The following is an 18,637-nucleotide window of genomic DNA, read 5'->3' on the forward strand; positions in this document are numbered from 1 at the left end:
CTGTCAAAGCTCTGGCACCCCACCAAACTACAAGTCTCAGAGTTCCATAGCACTGAGCCATTGAAGTTAAAATGGTGTCAAACTGCTTTATTTCTGCCGTGTGGCAGCAGCCGCAGATTTGGTCTTAATATTAATACAACCCTGAATACAAGCTGACTAGTGCTGCAAAGGGAGTGCTAGAACCTTGCAGCTACAGTGTTTTTCAGCATCTTAATGTAATTAATGTGATCAGCTTTTTAAAAAAAATTTGGGCCCGCTCCATTATTTTTAGCAGCTTGCTCAACACAGGGGCATTTCTCTTAACAGGACCATTGTACAAACCATGTTAGAGATGGCTGTTGCAATAGAGTGTTTATTCTGCAAAGAGTTAATATTTAGGGGGAGGGGGGCCCAGGGTTTGTGGTTGCAAAATGTTTGAGTTGGAAATGACTCACTCTGGCTGTTGGGAGATGTATAACTTGGGAAAGTGGGAGGGAAGGGATGGATGGATTGAGGGAACACAGAGAGGGCAGCGCAGAGCTTGAGCCACGGACAGATTGAGAGAGAGGAAGTGGAGAAAGAAATCCAGAATTGCTTGGGCTGAATTCCAGAAAACCGTTTTTCTGTGAGATTCAGTAGAGTAGTACAGGGTTCTCCTGCAACGAGCTGCTAGTCCTGCTCATTTTTGCCTTTGAACTCGGCAAAGAACCTGGAGATGAGGATGCTATGGCTAATGGTGCTCATCCACGTCTGTGCTTTTGTCCTCTCTGCCAAAGGTGCTGCTCTCACCCTACTGGAGCAGAAAGAAGCCCTGGTACGTATAGCCTAGATCCCCCCCCCCACAGCCCCAATGGCATGAGGCTGACAAGGTGGAGTTGATGTGTTTGTTTCAGTGATGGGCTCAGATGAGAGACTGCAGATAAGTGGGACAGGATGTTCCATGCCCTGACCTATAGTCCCAGTTTTGTTATTTCCCCTGAGATTTAATTTGTGGTTCATGACTACCTTTTCTGAAGTGCTTTTGAACTAGAGCTTTTCATTTAGTCTTGACTAGGCTTGTAAGGACAATCCCACCTCCCACATCCCCACTAGAGATGGGGGTCTTGAAATTTTCATGCCAAGTGAAAACTCAGGTGGCCAGGGCACTGCCATAGTTCCAGGAACCAAGCTGAATGTGGGAGGGTGAGCAGACAGGTAAGATCATTTTGCACAGAGATGGAAAGTAGACAACCTTCTTGGGAAGAGCACACTGTGACAATTCTGAAATTGTGTTTCTGTGGTGGGGAAACCATCTCTCTCAGATATCCCACTGCCAAATTTTGTTTGTCTTCATAGTTCTTCTCTGGTTTCTTATATTCAACCATCTTTCTTCACTGTTACTGAATCTTGATTTTGTTTCTATTTAACCTACTTTCAATGGACCTCAATTTGGTTCTCTCATATTTTCCTGTAACAATGGAGAGAGCTTTGAAAAATTACTTTTTTGTAAAAACCCTCAATCCTTAGGGCAGAATCTCCCCAGGGTATTCTGGGAGCTGTAGCCCAAATTTTTAAAAAACACATCTTTAAGCTCTATGGCCCCCTGGGATGGTTGCGGGCTGAAGCCTTCATCTTCTTTGCTAGATTGGCAAACCAGTCTGGACATCAGGGAGGTCTCAACCAAAGACATGCTAAAGAATGGGATGTGTGTGGGAAATGCTAGAGGGAAGGCTGACAAATTCTCTGTGTGGCCTCTCCCAGCATGGGCTGGCACACACAACCATTTTAGTTGCTGAGGCCTCCTTTCCCCCCTTTTGCTGAGTTAGCGAGATAATGGTGAGAATTTCACACTGGACAAGGAGGAGATCCTGGAAGCTGAGAACAGTTTGCTATTATGCATATGTGCTGGAGTGGAATGAGGCCTTACAGGAAAGAAGGGTAGACTTGGGAACTGGGAGTAAGGTCTGCTTATTTTCACATTTTACCATGAAGGGAACAGAGACAATGAGTACAAAGTGCTCTGCTTGACTGTAGACCAGTTTAATCACCTTCTTCCTAGTAGGTCTTCCCTATATAGCTAAAAAAGAAAGAACAATATTTTAAAAGAGAGAAGGCGTTAGGGGAGAAGCCAAGTCAAAACCCACCATTTGCTTATTGCCACACAGGGATGGGGCCCACTACAAGGACATTTTCATCTCTGCGGTCATGTGCCAGTGAACAGTTTCAACGAATATAGATAAGATAAATGTTTAGGCTTTCATATATTTCACTCTTCAGGATTATTTGCTACAGTTTGGATACTTGCAGAAGCCACTGGAACAGTTCTCAGATAACTTCACGGAAGAGGAAATTGAGGAAGCTTTGAGGTAAAGTGAAGAAAAATAAACATGGCTTTTATACACACACACACACACACGTGCGCGCGCGCACACACACACACACAGAGTATATTTTAAAAATACCATTACAAAGACTTCATTTTGCCCCACTGATAATTTTCTGTTACATGTAATCTGGGAAGCAACTACCTGTGCAAAGCACTGGCCTCTCCTGTCCACCCTCCATCCTCTTGACCTCCTTATCCCTACTTTTCTAGGTCCTTCCAACTTGCATCAGGACTGCCTGCCACAGGGCGGGTAGATGTGGCAACCCTGTCCCAGATGCGTCAGCCGCGTTGTGGTGTGGAAGACCCATTCAATGAAAAAACCCTCAAGTATCTACTCCTGGGTGAGTGTGTAAAGATGGGCAAATGATCTCTTGGCATATGGAGAAATGCCTGAGTTTTGGTATTAAGGAATCTCTCTCAGCTGTAGAAAATGGAGTTTAGTTGTTTTTAGATGTACAGATTATATCTGGGAATTATGCAGCTTGAATTATGAACCATTATGTTTGGTTCAAATACCATAGTAATACAAGGTTTGAGCTTTTCTTACCATATACACTATCAACAGCAATCTCTATTCATCAAGTGTTGGTCCTTCTGTAGCAAAAGGTATCAGTAGGAAAAAACAGAACCGTGTTTTGCAGAAATGAAAGAACAAACACAGAGGGGGATATATATATATATATATATATATATATATATATATATATATTACACACACCAGAGCAGCCTAATGAGTACTGTACTATGGGTGATTGACTATTATAGGAAAATAAAAATCTAGGATCAGTGGGTGTAGGGGAGAATGACTAGAATACCAAACAGAAACACTTTGTGCTGTAACAATTTTGTTGCAGGCAACCTACTCGTAATTTCAGTGGTGTTTTTAACAGACAGTGTACTTATTAAGTTCTGTCCTGCTCATCCTCATTATAATAATAATAATAATAAAAATTTTATTTCTATCCCGCTTTTTGCCAGACAATCAAAGCAGCGTACAACAGGTTAAAATACATCTCTATATACATATTACCCCCCTTAAAACAAAGTTAAACAATGCTCTTGACCATTGCATTCACCTGATTCCTCATCTGAAGCGATGGGTCAAGAAGCACCCCAGACTGCGAACACAGTCCTTTGAGGGGAGCGTGAGCCCCTCTAGGACTGGAGGTTGCAGCTCAATCCCTGGTTTGGGGCCCCTACCATAAGTACTTCCGTTTTGTCTGGATTCAACTTGAGCTTGTTTTCCCTCATACAATCCATTACTGCCTGAAGACACTGGTTGAGGGGAGAGATACCATCTGTCGTTGTCGCTGATGACCAGGACATGGAGAAATATATTTTATATTTGGGTGTCATCAGCATATTGATAACACCCAGCCCCATATCCACAGATGATTTCTCCCAGCGGCTTCATATAGATGTTAAATAGCATCGGGGACAGGATGGCACCTTGAGGGACACCACAATTAAGCTCTGTTTTTGAAGAGCGACTGTCCCCGAGCATTACCCTCTGTAGGGCCCTGTATATGATGAGCACCACAACATAGTGTTCAAGATTATTTCTACTTTGTTTGCTCTGGCCAGCACAATACAGAGGGGGGTGATAAGCATCAGTTAAGTCTCCAGTCCTTTGGTCACTTACCTGGAAGTAAGCATCAATTGTCTGTGTGAATGCATATACAACTGTGTTGTTTTTCAGATAGGTCCTATCAGTGTTAACTTCCCACTCCTGCTCAAGGCCACTGGAATGCACAGAAGTTTCTCAGTTTTATAGGGGTGTGAAGAAAGTAACAAAGGGTGGAAGAGATATTTGCTGTTTTATATCTTATCCAAACTCCAGTGCAAATACTTTGAAGTCCTGCCCCTATGCCATTCATGATGTTGCCACAGTTTTGGAATGCCTTCCCTTGCTCTCTTTGGCAACACGGGGAAATTTCTTCCCCACTATCCTTTTAATTAGTTGGGCTTGTTTAAAAAAATTCACCTGATATATTTCAATTATATTATTGTTAATGAGATTATTTTATATTTTCAGAAGCTATTCTGATCTTGAGTTCCTTTCAGGAAGATAGGTAGCCACTAATTTCCAAAATAAAACAAAGTACTGTGGAGTGAAATTTAGCTCCCTTAGGCTTAAGTGTGTGACATTCCATCCATTGTCCCAAATTGTACCAAACTAGAATCCCTTACATTATGATAAAATCTATGTGCAAACCAGTATCAAGTTAGAACTGGAGTCAAATGTGCTATGTCACTCAGGTTTAGGATTGCCAGAGTGAAAAGTAGAGAAGGATCTTTTACTTTTAATGGTTGTGTAGAGGAAGGAATTTCAGCAAGTATTGCTTGTTACCCAGGTTGCATGACAAGAAATGCTTGCAAAACCTCCCTCTTCTACACAACCATTAATGGTATAGGAGCCTTCTCCCGTTTTCACTCTGTCAAACCTAGCAGGTTTCGAAAAGGCCTGGATTATTACCAGCTAGTCAAAGAAGTACCCCTATCCATCTCCAGCAAAACTCTGGATGTTTATGCTTCTTCTCCCTCTGCACTGACAGTGATGGCCTTTGGCCTGTGAAATGGCAGAATTCTGAAAGTGCCAAATAACCTAGATTGGAGGTTTTCAAACATTTCTACCACCAGGGAATTCTTTCCATATCAGTTTGGCTACTGAGAAATTTAGCATGTTGCAGGAACATGTTTTAGATGGCACACAGATGCCCAGAGCCCCACACAGCAGAAGGACTGGATTACCACAGTTTGAAGTTTGCATTGCCTTTTCTGTAAGACCAATCCTCCTTATTTTAGGACTATGAAGGCCTCAGCCAGAAATTCTGCCTGGCACCACTGTACCTACATTTCATGGAAGGATGGTGCAGGCTTGTTAGGGCTCACTAGTGGTCTATAGTGAGTCACCCATGTGACCTGGCAGTGCAAACTCTTAGGGCAGAACACAGGTATACATTTTAAGGAAAACTTGGTAGTGCTGGACAAGGCAACATATCACGATTAGCTTAGAAGGAACTGCCTAATTTTCTAGGAAATGGGAACATGCAAGTAGAAAGGAGATGATGGTGCTGCCATGAGTGAAAATTTTCAGCAACGGAGTCACTGTGAGCAAAATTTCCATGTGAACCAGCTGCAAGTTATGAATTAGGACCAAGAAGCCATGCTGTGATGGCTGGGGAATGACAAGTGGACTAACATTACTCCAGGTTGACACAAAAGTAATTCCCACTGATGTTAGTAGGATTCTTAAATAGAATAAGGATTGCAGCTTTAGTCAAAGAATAGTCCAGTCAAGTGGGACTTGCAACAAAAGAGTAGAATGGTCCTGTTTAGGATTCTAGCCAGCTGGACATTTTCCATTCTACTCCATTTCACCTTCTCTCTGGTTTTGGTCTCATGTGCTTTTGGGTTTCCCACCTTCCTGAAATGTACCCCCCCCCCCAAGTTTTGTATTTTGTCAAAACTTCAGGTCACGATATCCTGCTGGCAACTTCCTCTTGGGTATGGATGGTGTCATTTTGGCCACATCAAGATCCATACATTGCCATTCTATAATATAAATATGATGCAGTTTCTTTCTGTAAGGCAGGTTGAGTTGAGTGGCTTTCCACCCCCAGATCCTTCAGTGTTTTCTGTGTTCCCCAGAGCTTGACTCCTCTTGTTCTATGCTTCCCCCTGCAGGTCGCTGGCGCAAAAGGCACTTGACTTATCGGATCTATAGCCACAGTGAAGATATGGGGTCTACAGCCACACGCACTGCCATCCAAACGGCTTTCAAGTACTGGAGTGATGTGACGCAGCTCAATTTCCAGGAGGTGCGGACTGGCCGAGCTGACATCCGCATCTCCTTCCACGGTTCTTCTCCTTGGGGCTGCTCACGGCCCTTCGATGGGCCTGGTATGGACCCAAGCATGGCTGTGGTGGGACTGACTTGGGGCTTAGAAGGCTTGCCTAAGAAGGTAGCCTTGGTCAAGGGAACCAAAGGGAACAGGGGGTTGAAGGCCCTGAGCTGCAGGGAGGGCTGGATCTGCATGTGATGCTGCTGCACCAATTGGACAGATGTCCAAGTGACCAGGGGGTGTCTCAGGATGACAGAAAGTGTAAATCTGGATAGGAGACACTTCATGTTAAGGAGTTGGATGGAAGCTGAGTTGCAGGCCTCACACTAGTCAGGGTAGTTTTTCCATTCCAAATGACCTAGTTGTCCTTTCCTGTTGCAAAAGCATTACCAAATGAAAAGGTGCACTCTAGCTGAGACTCAGCATAGTCCATAAACACATGCCCATTGAGAGTACGAGGTTTAGACTAAGTTGTAGTGTTACTTTGTAGGCAGAGGTCTGTTCAACTGTGCATCTGCATAAAATCTTGGAATCATAGATGATCTGCAACATTCTGACTCATATGAAGATGAGCATTCTAGCACAGAAGCAAAGTCTTTTGCTTGAAATGCCCCCAGCTGCTCTTAATGATCCTGACCAGAAAGAGGGTCTCTGTGAGGGCATTCCAATAATCTCTACTTTCCTTGGGTGAAGGCATTGCTGTTCACAGCAAGCACCTGGCTTTCCAAGAGTAATGCTGGGTGCAAAAAGTAATGCTGGGTCCAGAAGCACTCTCAAACTGCAAACCTGCTGTGTAAGCTCAGGCGGAGGGGTTGCAGGTTGCCACTATTGTGGCCTGTAGTAAGATTCCCTGTTCCATCTCCTTTGCACCCAGTATCACAGTGCTTCATACTTGTATGAAGAAGGTATGTATGTTTGTGTGTAAATTCCTCTGTTTACATGAGCAATGTGACAGAAGCAGATGGCTTTTCTACATTTTAAAAAATTATATGAAGGTTTAAAACAATATCTGTTAATTTTTTCCCAGTTACTCTAGAATCAAATTATACCAGTTATTATCTAGTTTAAATGGAACTGTTAATGACCTTATAGCCAATCAAATTGATAAAATATTCTCTCTCTCTCTCTCTCTCCCGTGTGTGTGTGCGTGAGAGAGAGAGAGAGAGAGAGAGAGAGAGAGAGAGAGACTGTGTGTGCATGCATGTGTAAGTATATGCATGTGTCAGAGTTTGGAAATGTTACTTTTGGGTGTATAACTGCCAGAATTCTCCAACCCACCAGCAATGGTCACTGCAGGGTTCTAGGAGTGATCATCCAAAAAGTAAAAACATATATGTCTCTGTGTGTATGATACTGTAGAGAACTGGGCAGGATCAAACTGAAGTGTTGAAAGGCAAGTACTTAGACAGTGCCATACTGAAAGAAGAGGGTGTACTTAAAAAGTTCTGTACTGTGCAAAGGTGTCAAAGGGGTTGTAGAAAGCCAGACTTGTATTTAGGAGAGTGTTTCCCCTTTGCAAACCTGCCTTGCAAACCACTGATCTGCATCCCTTTATATCTCACAGGACATGTGCTGGCTCATGCTGACATCCCTGAATTAGGCACAGTTCATTTTGATTCAGCTGAGCACTGGACGGAGGGGACGCCACGTGGTGTCAACCTGCGCATCATTGCTGCCCATGAGATTGGCCATGCACTGGGACTGGGTCATTCCCGACACCCAGCAGCACTTATGGCTCCCTCCTACAGTGGTTACCAGCCACGCTTCCGCCTGCATCATGATGACATCAAGGGCATCCAGGCACTGTATGGTATGTACCAGTTATGGGTGGGGAATAGTACTCCCTCCCATATGATTATCACGTTGAACATGATGAGTGAAGAAAGGTGATTCAGACAACTGTTTCTGGTGCTGTTGCATTGGTTTCCCCCCTTCACTTTCTTTCCCAACAGATCTCAGCTGTTCCTTCACCGCACTGTGCATTTGCTTTGCTTTGCTTTTCATCTGGGTGAAATGCAGAGCTTAGAAAAGGTTCTTAGCAGAACTGCAGCCCCCACAATTCCCCAGCTGGCATTTGGCGTTATTGCTATGTGCTTTCAAGTTGATGCCAGCTTAGGGCAATACTATCACGGGGTTTCCATGGCAAGATTTATTCAGAGGAGGTTTGCCAAGTTTCCAAAGTTTGGTGAAGCATCTGAGATGCATAAAAAGGAGGAGGGAGTTCTTGGCATTGTGGGGGACTAATACAGAGTCAGATGAGAACTGGTTCCCAAATCTCCCCACCCCCCAGATGCCAGGTATTTATTCCTGACATAGGTTACAATTAATATGCTGTATCCGGATAAAAAATATTTTCTTTCCGAGTGCAACTGAGACAAAGGCACGAAAATAATGCTTTGTAAAGCTTTATGCTGGGAGTTTTGTAATTTTTTTGTATTTTATTACAGTACTTTATTCTTAAATCTTAATTTTGTAAACCACTCAGACTTTTTATGAACAGCTTTGTAAGGTAAATCACAATTAAAGTGTTTATGCTGTGGTCAGAGATCATGAGGCCCATAGGCTGCATGAGGTCCCCAAAGCTGTTTTCATCATCCCAGATCCCCCAGTTCCCCTTTCCCCACCAAAATGGGGGTACTGTAGCCCTAGAAGCCACTAAAGGAGCACAATTCACCTCTAAAACAGCACCCATTTTGTTTTATCAAAACTCCCACCTTTTAAAAGAAAGCTTTGGGAAGGACACGTGCAGTTTGTGATGTGTTGGAAAATGGACCCTCTAAAGTTGTCCCTTCTTTCTTAAGATATGACATGTATTGTTATTCTTCCTGCACTGCAAGTTTTTTGATTCACCACAATAACAAATAAGTCTTTAGTACACTTTCTTTAAAAAAATAAAATTGTGAAGATTACAGTGAACCCTTAGTATATGCTTGGATTTGTTTCCAGGATCCCCCATGGATACCAAAATCCATGCATTCGCAAGTCCCATTAAATACAGTGGCATTGTAAAAGGGTGCCCCTTATATGAAATGGAAAAATCCAGGTTTGCTATTTGGAATTTGTACTTTTTTGGAAATTTTTCAAGCTGGGGGTGCTTGAATCTGTAGATAAAGAATCCATGAATATTGAGGGTCAACTGTATATAGGGAAGATACAGAACATCCTGAACATCCTAAGCCTGATTGATTTTTAAAAAGACTTTTTGCTTTTTCCATGACATGTCTGCCTTTGTGCTCTCATTGTCATCTGGTTTGTGTATTGCCTAGCAACAGAAGGGAAGTCTGTTCCCCATTAAGAGAGGCATGGGCCTGGCCCAGTGGTTTTCAAATCATGAGGTGAGCTCTAGCTCCCTGGGGGAAGCAAAGGCTGGAGCTTCTGTTCTTGATGACTCCTTGAATGGAATTCTGGTTGGGTTAGGAGGGAGAATGCCAACACATTGGTACTGTACAACAAGATCAGTGGTTTGCCAGCTATAATTGCCAAATGTTCCCCTGCTCTCCTCATCACAAATATTTTTCCTAACTCTGCAGTTTTTCTTTCAGGCTCTGCCCATAACTATTCTTTGTTCTTCCTTGCAGGCAAGAAGACTCTATCAACTACAGCAACAATGACCTCTCCTGCCCGTACCACTGTCCCTACAGGCTCTGTGAAACCTAGTAAAGTCCCTAACCCATGTAAAGATCGATTGGATGCCATCATGCTTGGTAAGTCTCCTCTCTTTTTTCTGATTTCCAGATCCAAACAAACCCTGCTTCTCTGGGAATGTGCAAAAAAGCAGTGACAGAACTTCATCCATCCACCCCAGGTTTTCACAAATGAATGTCTTATCCATGTCTCTTTTTTGTCACTTGGGTGCCATTTTGGCATGTAAAGAAGAACAGGTAAGACTGTTGAGAGGCAGGACCAATGATAGAGCAAAAAGTGTTAGCAAGCTGAACCAAACTGGGACTGTCAGATGTTCTTGAGTGGCTAAATGTGTAAAAAAAAATGTGAGGAAAGGTGGGTGCCAGTATAATAAGGTGCTAAAGGGTTACAGAGGAGATGGTACAATGAGACAGTGGTGTAAGTGGAACAGTGTGAATCATTATGTGCTGTTAAAAAGAAGAATTTCTATAGATTACTGTAGCATAATATTCTTCTGTTAGGATAGTAATTTCTATATACCTTCATTCCTAGAAAAATATTTTAATGGCTTTCTTCATTTACTTTTTTCAATAGTATTATTGTAAGGCACATCTTTAATATTGCATTCCCATTTACAAAATTGGTGCCTGAGAGCTAGTGATATGATCCTGATCTTTTATCAGATCTGTGAGTTACGATTTGAGTCCTGGTCTTCCTTGCTATACTGGACTAACTCTGTCAGAAGAGTGGGTTGGGGGAGGCATTAGGCAACACACTATGCCCATCTTTCAGGACTGAGGAAAAGGGTAGGACATGGGATTCAGATTCAGATTTTAACCATTTTCTCCCACATTTTGACCAGGGCCATATGACAAGACTTATGCTTTCCATGGGGATTATGTGTGGACAGTGACAGACTTTGGGACCAACCCACCACTGAAAATCTCAGCATTGTGGAAAGGACTGCCAGGGTGGCTGGATGCTGCTGTGTATTCTCCCCGCACTGGGCGGACTTATTTCTTCAAAGGTTTGTGGGCTTGGTTGTCAAGAAGCAAGAAAACATTCCCTGAATTATTTAATTCCTGTTTCAAGAATTTTTTGTTGGTAATACACCCAATAAAGCTTCCCTGCCAAGTTTTAGATCCCTTTTTATGAGTCTCTTTCCCTTGGGGACTGAAAATCCACAAGGAGACAAATTACAAGATGCAAAACTTCTGACACAGGTTGTATTTTGTATTACCAACTAATAATGGGCTGGAACATGACTCTGCATTGCCTCCCTTTTAAAATCTGTATTTATGTCATTCTGGTTACAGGCAGTAAGTTGTGGCGTTATCAGGGCTTCAAGCTGGACCGTGGGTACCCCAAACCTCTCACCCGTATCCCACCTAAGATAGATGCTGCTCTCTATTGGCCAGGAAACAAGAAGATCTTCATCTTTAAGGTGAATAGGATAGCTGTCATAAATAAGTAGTAGCAGTAGTTAACATAAGTGGTTAACAACTATTGTGTATAACTAAAATAGGAATATTAAAGCAAATTGATTCCCCAAAATAACAGTTTACACAATTGTGGTGGAGGGTTAGGAAAGTAGACAGTTACAGTGTGGACTTACTGAACAGGCCTATATCTTTTTTTAATCACAACAGTACTTACTGTGTTCTCCTTAAAGCAGTCCTTGCATTTAATCCAGGTAGTTTCTACTGTATATCCTTATTTTCTTGTATTTGTGGGGGGGAAAGAAAGGCGTTTTATAAATCCAGCCCTTTCTGTGAAATTTTTGAGGGGACATAATGAACATGCAGCAGCTGATCTTAATACAGGACTTGACAAAGTGGTGACAGCTTTGAGCTGCAGGCATAGAATTTGGAGCTGGACTCAAAAGCAAAGTGAGCCCAAGGCATTAAAGGGAATGGAGTCTCTTGTTTAAATTAAAAGACATAGCCATTTTAATTTGAAAAATCAGTATGCAAAGGGATCTTGTAGCACCTTTCATTCTCAAAGATACTACAACATTGCTTTGCATACTGTTTAAATTCAGTGGCTCACTATGCCTGATGATAGCAAGAGTGGTGGTTCAGTGACTTTAGTGCCCAAAGGTAATGGAAAGGCAGATGGGCCATTGATTGATTTTAAACTGACAATATGTAGAGAGATTTTGTAGCAGCTTTGAGACTAACTGAAAGAAAGAAGTTGGCAGCATGAACTTTCATAGACTTCATTCTGCTTCCTCAGAGCAAAAGCATCTGAGCAAGTAGGCTGAAGTCTACAAAAGCTCATGCTGCTAAATTCTTTCTTTCAGTTTGTTTCAAAGGTGCTACAAGATTTCTCTACATACTGATTCTACAATCTACATGGCTATATCTTTGAATTTAAACTGGCAGGTTTTCTGTTTTAGTTTTTCGAACACCCTTTCCTAAATGTCAGGAGAGTTGTCTTAATGAATGCTTCTCAGGATATCTGATGTTGAGGACCAGTTATTGTTGTTTTCCAGTGTACCAGAGAACAGCAATGTACCTGTTGGGGATAGGGTTGCCATAACCCGGCTGCAACCGGGATTTTCCCGGTTTTGGCGACACTGTCCCCCTCCCGTCACGAGTGCCGCCAATAAACCGGGACAACACTGGTTGCAGCGGGTTGCCGCAGCCCGCGAGGCCTCGCTGCCCTCCTCCTCCTCCACCGCGCATGGCTGTGCGGAGGAAGAGGAGGGCAGCAAGGCCTGGGGCAGAGAAGGCGAAGGTAGAGGCAGTGCCCCCCTGCGCGGCTGTGCCACCTTCCCCTACCTCCCCACGTGGCCGCGCCACTCATCTCCTCCGCCCCAGGCCGCGCGGCCATGTGAAAGAGGCGGAGGCGCCGCCTGCTGTGCGCGGGCGTGCCACCCTCCCTGCCATCCCGCACGGCCTGGGGCTGAGAAGGAGGAGGTGGGTGGCGTGGGGAGGCGGGAGAAGGTGGCACGGCTGCGTGGGGAGGTGGGGAGGGTGGCGCGGCCGTGCGCAACAGGCACCACCTCTGCCTCCTCCACGTGGCTGCGCGGCCTGGGGCGGAGGAGGAGGTGGGTGGCGCCTCCTGCACACGACCGCACCACCCACCTCCTCCTCCTCCTCCGCCCCTGGCCGCGCGGCCACATGGAGGAGAGGTAGAAGGAGGAAGAGGAAAAGGAGGAGGGGGGAGGAGAAGGAGGAGGAGGAGGAGGTGGAGGAGGAGGGGTAGAAGGAGCAGGGGGAGGAGAAGAAGGAGGAGGAGAAGGTGAGTGAGTGAGTGAGTGAGTGGCTGGCCAGAGGCCTCAAGGTGTTTTTATTTTTTGGGGGGGGTGCTTTTAATGCTAACAAGTCTCCCTTGTTTTGACAGTGATAGTGTGATGATGATGATGATGATGATGATGATGATGATGATATGAGTCAGCTTGAGAGGCATGCACGCACTGTTTCAGAAGCCGAGAGAGTGTCACCTTCCAAAGTGTGTTTTGGGTGCTTTTAATGCTAACAAGTCTCCCTTGTTTTGACAGTGATAGTGTGGTGATGATGGATGATTATGATGATGATGATGATGAGAGTTCAGCTTGAGAGGCATGCACGCACTGTTTCTGAAGCGGGAGATGTGACTTTCCCAAGTGCCTTTTCTGTGTGTTTTTGGTTCTTAATGGCGATATTGATATCAGCAAGCCTCAGGTCAAGGCCAATGTATTGCTGTGTTTGTACAAACTCATGCGCAGTGAAGAAAAACCAAAGTCCCTTGACCAAGTACACACTTCTGAGAAGTACACTTAGTGCAAGAACTGTGAAACCACCTTGACATGTTCAACATGCATAGCCATGTTAAACCATGCTAAGTGTTAAACCCAAGGGGTTTGGTTATGGAATAAGCCTCTGAAATATGCAAGAGGCCATGTTCAGTAAAGCCATGTGAAATGCCCAAATGTGCTGTCGTGTGTGTTTTGGAATGGAGGTTGGGGGTGTTTGGCCAGAAAGGGAAGTACATTTCTGCCATCTGTCTAGGAATAATGCCCAAATGTCCTCCATTTTGATCATGCCTAAGAAACATGCATTTATATTAACATTTTTTAAAAAGCACCATTTTTTTTGGCGTGTCCTCCATTTTTGGAAAATGTATCCTACATTTGAAAATGTTATCCTACATTTGTCCCGGTTTGGAGGTCCTGACTTATGACAACTCTAGTTGTGGAGAACTGTTTCTGTTTTTCCTGGAAATGTGCCAAGTACCAGCAGCCACTGGCTTAAGGACTGGCACTGGTCCAAGGACTACCACTTCAAGCTCAGTCTTAATGTAAAGTCTGAGTTGTTCAATATTTATCCATGTGATTGTGGCCAATGGTGACTTTTACTTTAATCATCAAAGCTTAAGATTAATATTATTGTTTTAATATTTTCTGATGGCTGTTAACAAACAGAAGAACGGACAGTGGGAATCCGGCAAAATGCTTTAATTTCTGCCCCATCTCTTTTCTTAGGGCACTGGCTACTGGCAGTGGGATGAACTGGGGACACATTTCACCAGTCTCCCCAGAAAGATCTCCACCCTTTTCACTGGAGCCCCAACCCACCTGGATGCTGCATTCACCTGGGAGAATGGCAAGGTCTACTTTTTCAAAGGGAAGAACTATTGGAGGCTCAACGACCAGCTACGGGTTGAGAGAGGCTACCCACTGAGTACAGCTGAGCGCTGGATGCACTGCTAACACTGGCAAGGATTGCCCTGCATTCCACTTCTCAATACTCAGCAGCAATGAGATTTTTTTTATGGACCCAACAGTGACACCTACAGTTGGCAAACTAGAAGAACTCTTCTGAAAAAGGACGCGGTGGGGGTGGGGGTAAATACAATTGACACCTTACAGTTCTCTTGATTTGAATGCCACTCCCAAATAGTAACCACCTTGATCTTTTCTGTGCTGGATTCCATCAACAATACCATTTACTTTGGCATCAGTATGAGTGGCAGAAGGGGCTAGCCCAGTCTCAGAATATGGAGAGCCCTGGTGGAAACGGGTATGAAGTGGGGACTCATGGCAAGACAGCACAGGAGTTTTTAGACTGGAAATATATATTTTTGAGAACTGAAGCAGGTATGTCAGAAGTATATTTGCCCATGGTGAGCATACTCATTTACTATTCTGTCTGGAGAAGCAGATCACTTTGCCTTTTATCTATTACCAGTAGGAGGTCTAGACTGTTTTGTTTACTAAGGCTGAAGTTTTATGGGAAATATGTGGAATATGATGGGGTGGGGTTGGGCATGCCCAATATATGACATACACAAACACATCTTTGTGATTGCTAAGACAGACTCTGTGAGTTCATACTGAATGTGTTCCACGTTAACCAGTCATGAGGCCTTGTGTATCTAGCAGTACGAGTGAAGACTCTGATTTAGAGGATCTGAATGTATATAGCTGGCTGTTAACAGCAGTTACACCGGTCCAGAATTAAAGAAAAGGGTATGATGGTAAATGGTTGCTCTTTTTCCTTCAAGAAATCATCACCCCAAGACTCTGTGGTAGTACATTGCTGCTGAGTCCCTCTACTTAATTCAACTGCCCTTTGTTGCCTGATTCATAGGAGTTTATCAGACGCGAGTTTTTGGACCCTCAATTCCGCTAAGGAAGTAAAACAAACGTTGCGCAATGACCTTATAACGCGATGTTCTACCACACTGCTTGCTTTTCTGTCAATCCCCCAAAACGTTGTTAGCGCTACAATTGCGCAATAGTTGCGATTTGCGTGATGCGAAACCATGCATAGCAAAACTTTTTACTACACCAGCGCCTTCCTTTTGTCTTTAACATTTTGCATCAACATATTTGCGCATGCTCCTTGGAAATTTTGGTGGCATCCTGACCTTTGTGCTTCTGGGGGAGAGAGGGGAGAGGGGAGAAGCCCCTTCCAGTTTCTAGTCTCCTATGTATTCCTTCCGGACAGAGTACGGGGTAGGAGTGGAAGGCTCTTTGGGGCCCCTTCAATTTCTAGCCTGCTAGGTGTTCATGAAGGGCAGAAGAACGGGGCTGGAATGGATGACCCTTTGGGGTCCCTTTAATTTCTAGTCTCCTATGTATTCCTTCAGGACAGAGTAAGGGGCAGGAGTGGAAGGCTCTCTGGGGTCCCTTCAATTTCTAGCCTCCTAGGTGTTCTTGCAGGGCAGAGGAACGGGGCTGGAATGGATGACCTTTTAGGGTCCCTTTTAATTTCTAGCCTCCAACGTTTTCCCTCAGGACATAATAAGGGGCTGGAATGGATGACCCTTTGGGGTCCCTTCAATTTCTAGCCTCCTAGGTGTTCTTGCAGGGCAGAGGAATGGGGCTGGAATGGATTACCTTTTAGGGTCCCTTTAATTTCTAGCCTCCAACGTTTTCCTTCAGGACAGAGTAGGGGGTAGGAGTGGAAGGCCCTGTGGGGTCCCTTTAATTTCTAGGATCCTACGTGTTCCAGCAGGACTGAAGAAGGGGCTGCACCGAATGGCCCTTGGGGGAATCCCTTGCATACATTAGTTGTACGTACCCCCCACTCTCACCCCCCCTCCCCCGGGGTTGTCCTGACAAAGGAAGGCCACCGGAAGGGAATGGGGTGAAAAAGCAGCTCAGCATCATGGGAACTTTGCAATCAGTAACATTTGTGTCGCTTTGCGCTGCTGCCTACCACACCAAACCATTTCGCAACGCATTTGCAAGGGTAACGGGAGACAAAGGCCTGATTTCCCTTTTCCCCCGTAGTGCACAAAAAGGGGAGGAATGACGCTAAAACTACGGGAGCGTTGCACAACGGGCTCCCATAGAAATGAATGGCGTCTGGAAGAACATCGCACTATCATGTTATTGCGCAATTATGGTGATACAAACATTGCGCAATAGGCAGGGGAAATCGCCAAAAACTCACGTCTGATAAACTCCAAAATCACAACAGTCTTGCTGGAAGAAAAGTGGCTATCCCCTTTCTCTGAAGGAAAGTGGAGATCAGTTTTCAGTTTCTGCAATACTATTTTACCCTGCTCAGTTTGGAGTAGCTTGAGAAGCTGCCTTGGTTCACCTGGCTGGGTGGAGAGGCTGCCCAGGACTTGCAACAGATAGATGAGATTTTCTGTGCATTTCCCATCCAGTTCTTGCTCTTTGGTGCACAGAGTGTCCAAGAGGCAGCCAACCATCCCTGCCTTCACCATTTTACAAGAGCCTGCTGTCCAACATATCCATTATCAGTTCTTGCTTATGCTCTCCTATATTTTCTTGGGAATCAGTTTGGATATCAGAAAGGTAACCAAATTGACACATGGACTAAAAATCCTATGGTAAGTGAAGGGCCCAGTCCCACCCTGCACAGCTCCAAGCTTCTAGTAGCTCGGCTCTCAAATGCTAAAAGAGGGCTGAGGAATCTGTGACCAAACAGACATTGTAAGGAGTGAGATTTGATTTTCCAGCAGCCGCAGGCCCCACACAACCAGTAATGTGAGTTCATTGGAGAAGTAACCTTTCAACATGGAGGGTGAAAGATTTCTCATCCCTCTACTAGGGACTTTACTACACCAGCACTGTTATCACAGCAATTGCATTGTGGGGGTGGGGGGTGGAAGCATATTGTGTTCACAGCCTCGATAACACACATCTTCAGACTCATGACAGGCTGCTGCTGTCATTGCACTCTCTTTGTGAGTCCCCTTTAATCCCACCTCCCTGCTTCATACTTCATTTTGGTGTTGTCGTTGTTTCATGCAATTGTGGAGCTCTGCTACAGCAGTAAAAACGTTTTAGAAATAAATAAATAAATAAGGGGGAAAGGTAATCCAGTTGCTCAGGAATAGCAAGGGGAAAGGGGACAGTAGGAGATGAGGGGCACTGATACTGTCAATATAATGGGATGCCCTAATTATGGTTGGGGGACATAGCAGCTGCAGGTCAGAGGCATTATAATGCAGTAAGTATCACCAAAATGTTTTCCAAGTATAATTGTAGTTTAAAAGATGGTTGTAGTAATCTCCTGTCATATCTTAATCCAGGAGTGGTAAAACCCCAGGCTATTGCCACACCAAGCATATTTTTTAGAGTGGCATAATGCCAGGCTATTGCCACACCAAGCATATTTTTTAGAGTGGCATAATGCCAGGCTATTGTCACATCAAGCATATTTTTTTTAAAAATGGACCCTTTTTGTGGATTCGGAGTCTGGCAGTTTTTCTTTCTTTTCACGTAAGTCTTTGAAAAGTAACAGGAAGCCACAAAATAACTTTCTCCTTCCGAAGTGTGCAAAACAAAGGAAGCAAACCCTGGTGCTGCTGCCATGTTCAGGAGGGCAAGCCACAGCATCGGCACTTCTCCAAAACCCTTTCCTCTGCCATCCAACTGTGTACATATATGCAGTAACCTGAGCTACATTCTCAGAACCCTCTCTTCCAAAGAACAACAATCAGACTAAGTAGTAGTTCGGCAGTTAAGAGGGCTGGGAAAAGGAACAAGGTCAAATCCAGGGTGTAATCTCACAATGCATCACAGAACAATGATAGGCACAATTCCTGCTTTTTGAAAAGAGTTCCATGCACTCCTATGTATTTCTGGATCCTCATCCAAACAAGGCAGTCTTCCCCAAACTGTGGATTGGGGCACAGACATGTGTTAGGGTAAAGACAAAAGGGTCTTATGAGCCCACAGTGCTCTCCCACAGACAATCCCTCCTGCCCAAGTCTGCAGATAGTGATTCCTTATCCCAATTTTGCCTTCTCTCAGTGGCTGAAGATCAATCTTTCCCATCAGTTGCTGCTGGACAATTTAATCACAGACCACTGCAGAGAGAGATGGTAGAACCATGGGTCCTCCTTTTAGACAGGA

The 18,637-nt window shown here is 44.3% G+C and overlaps 1 protein-coding gene across 1 annotated transcript; it reads left to right on the forward strand.

The window, feature by feature from the left end:
* The first annotated feature begins 430 nt into the window (after positions 1-430).
* On the forward strand, positions 431-15,281 carry MMP19 (matrix metallopeptidase 19). The gene is made up of 9 exons (XM_042449498.1): positions 431-793; positions 2,236-2,324; positions 2,555-2,685; positions 6,032-6,247; positions 7,754-7,999; positions 9,768-9,893; positions 10,676-10,840; positions 11,130-11,257; positions 14,282-15,281. The coding sequence occupies exons 1-9, from the start codon at positions 695-697 to the stop codon at positions 14,507-14,509; spliced, it is 1,428 nt and encodes a 475-aa protein (XP_042305432.1). The 5' UTR covers positions 431-694; the 3' UTR covers positions 14,510-15,281.
* The last annotated feature ends 3,356 nt before the right edge of the window (positions 15,282-18,637 follow it).

Source organism: Sceloporus undulatus, chromosome 2, assembly GCF_019175285.1.
Source record: "Sceloporus undulatus isolate JIND9_A2432 ecotype Alabama chromosome 2, SceUnd_v1.1, whole genome shotgun sequence".
In the NCBI taxonomy this organism is placed as follows: domain Eukaryota; kingdom Metazoa; phylum Chordata; class Lepidosauria; order Squamata; family Phrynosomatidae; genus Sceloporus; species Sceloporus undulatus.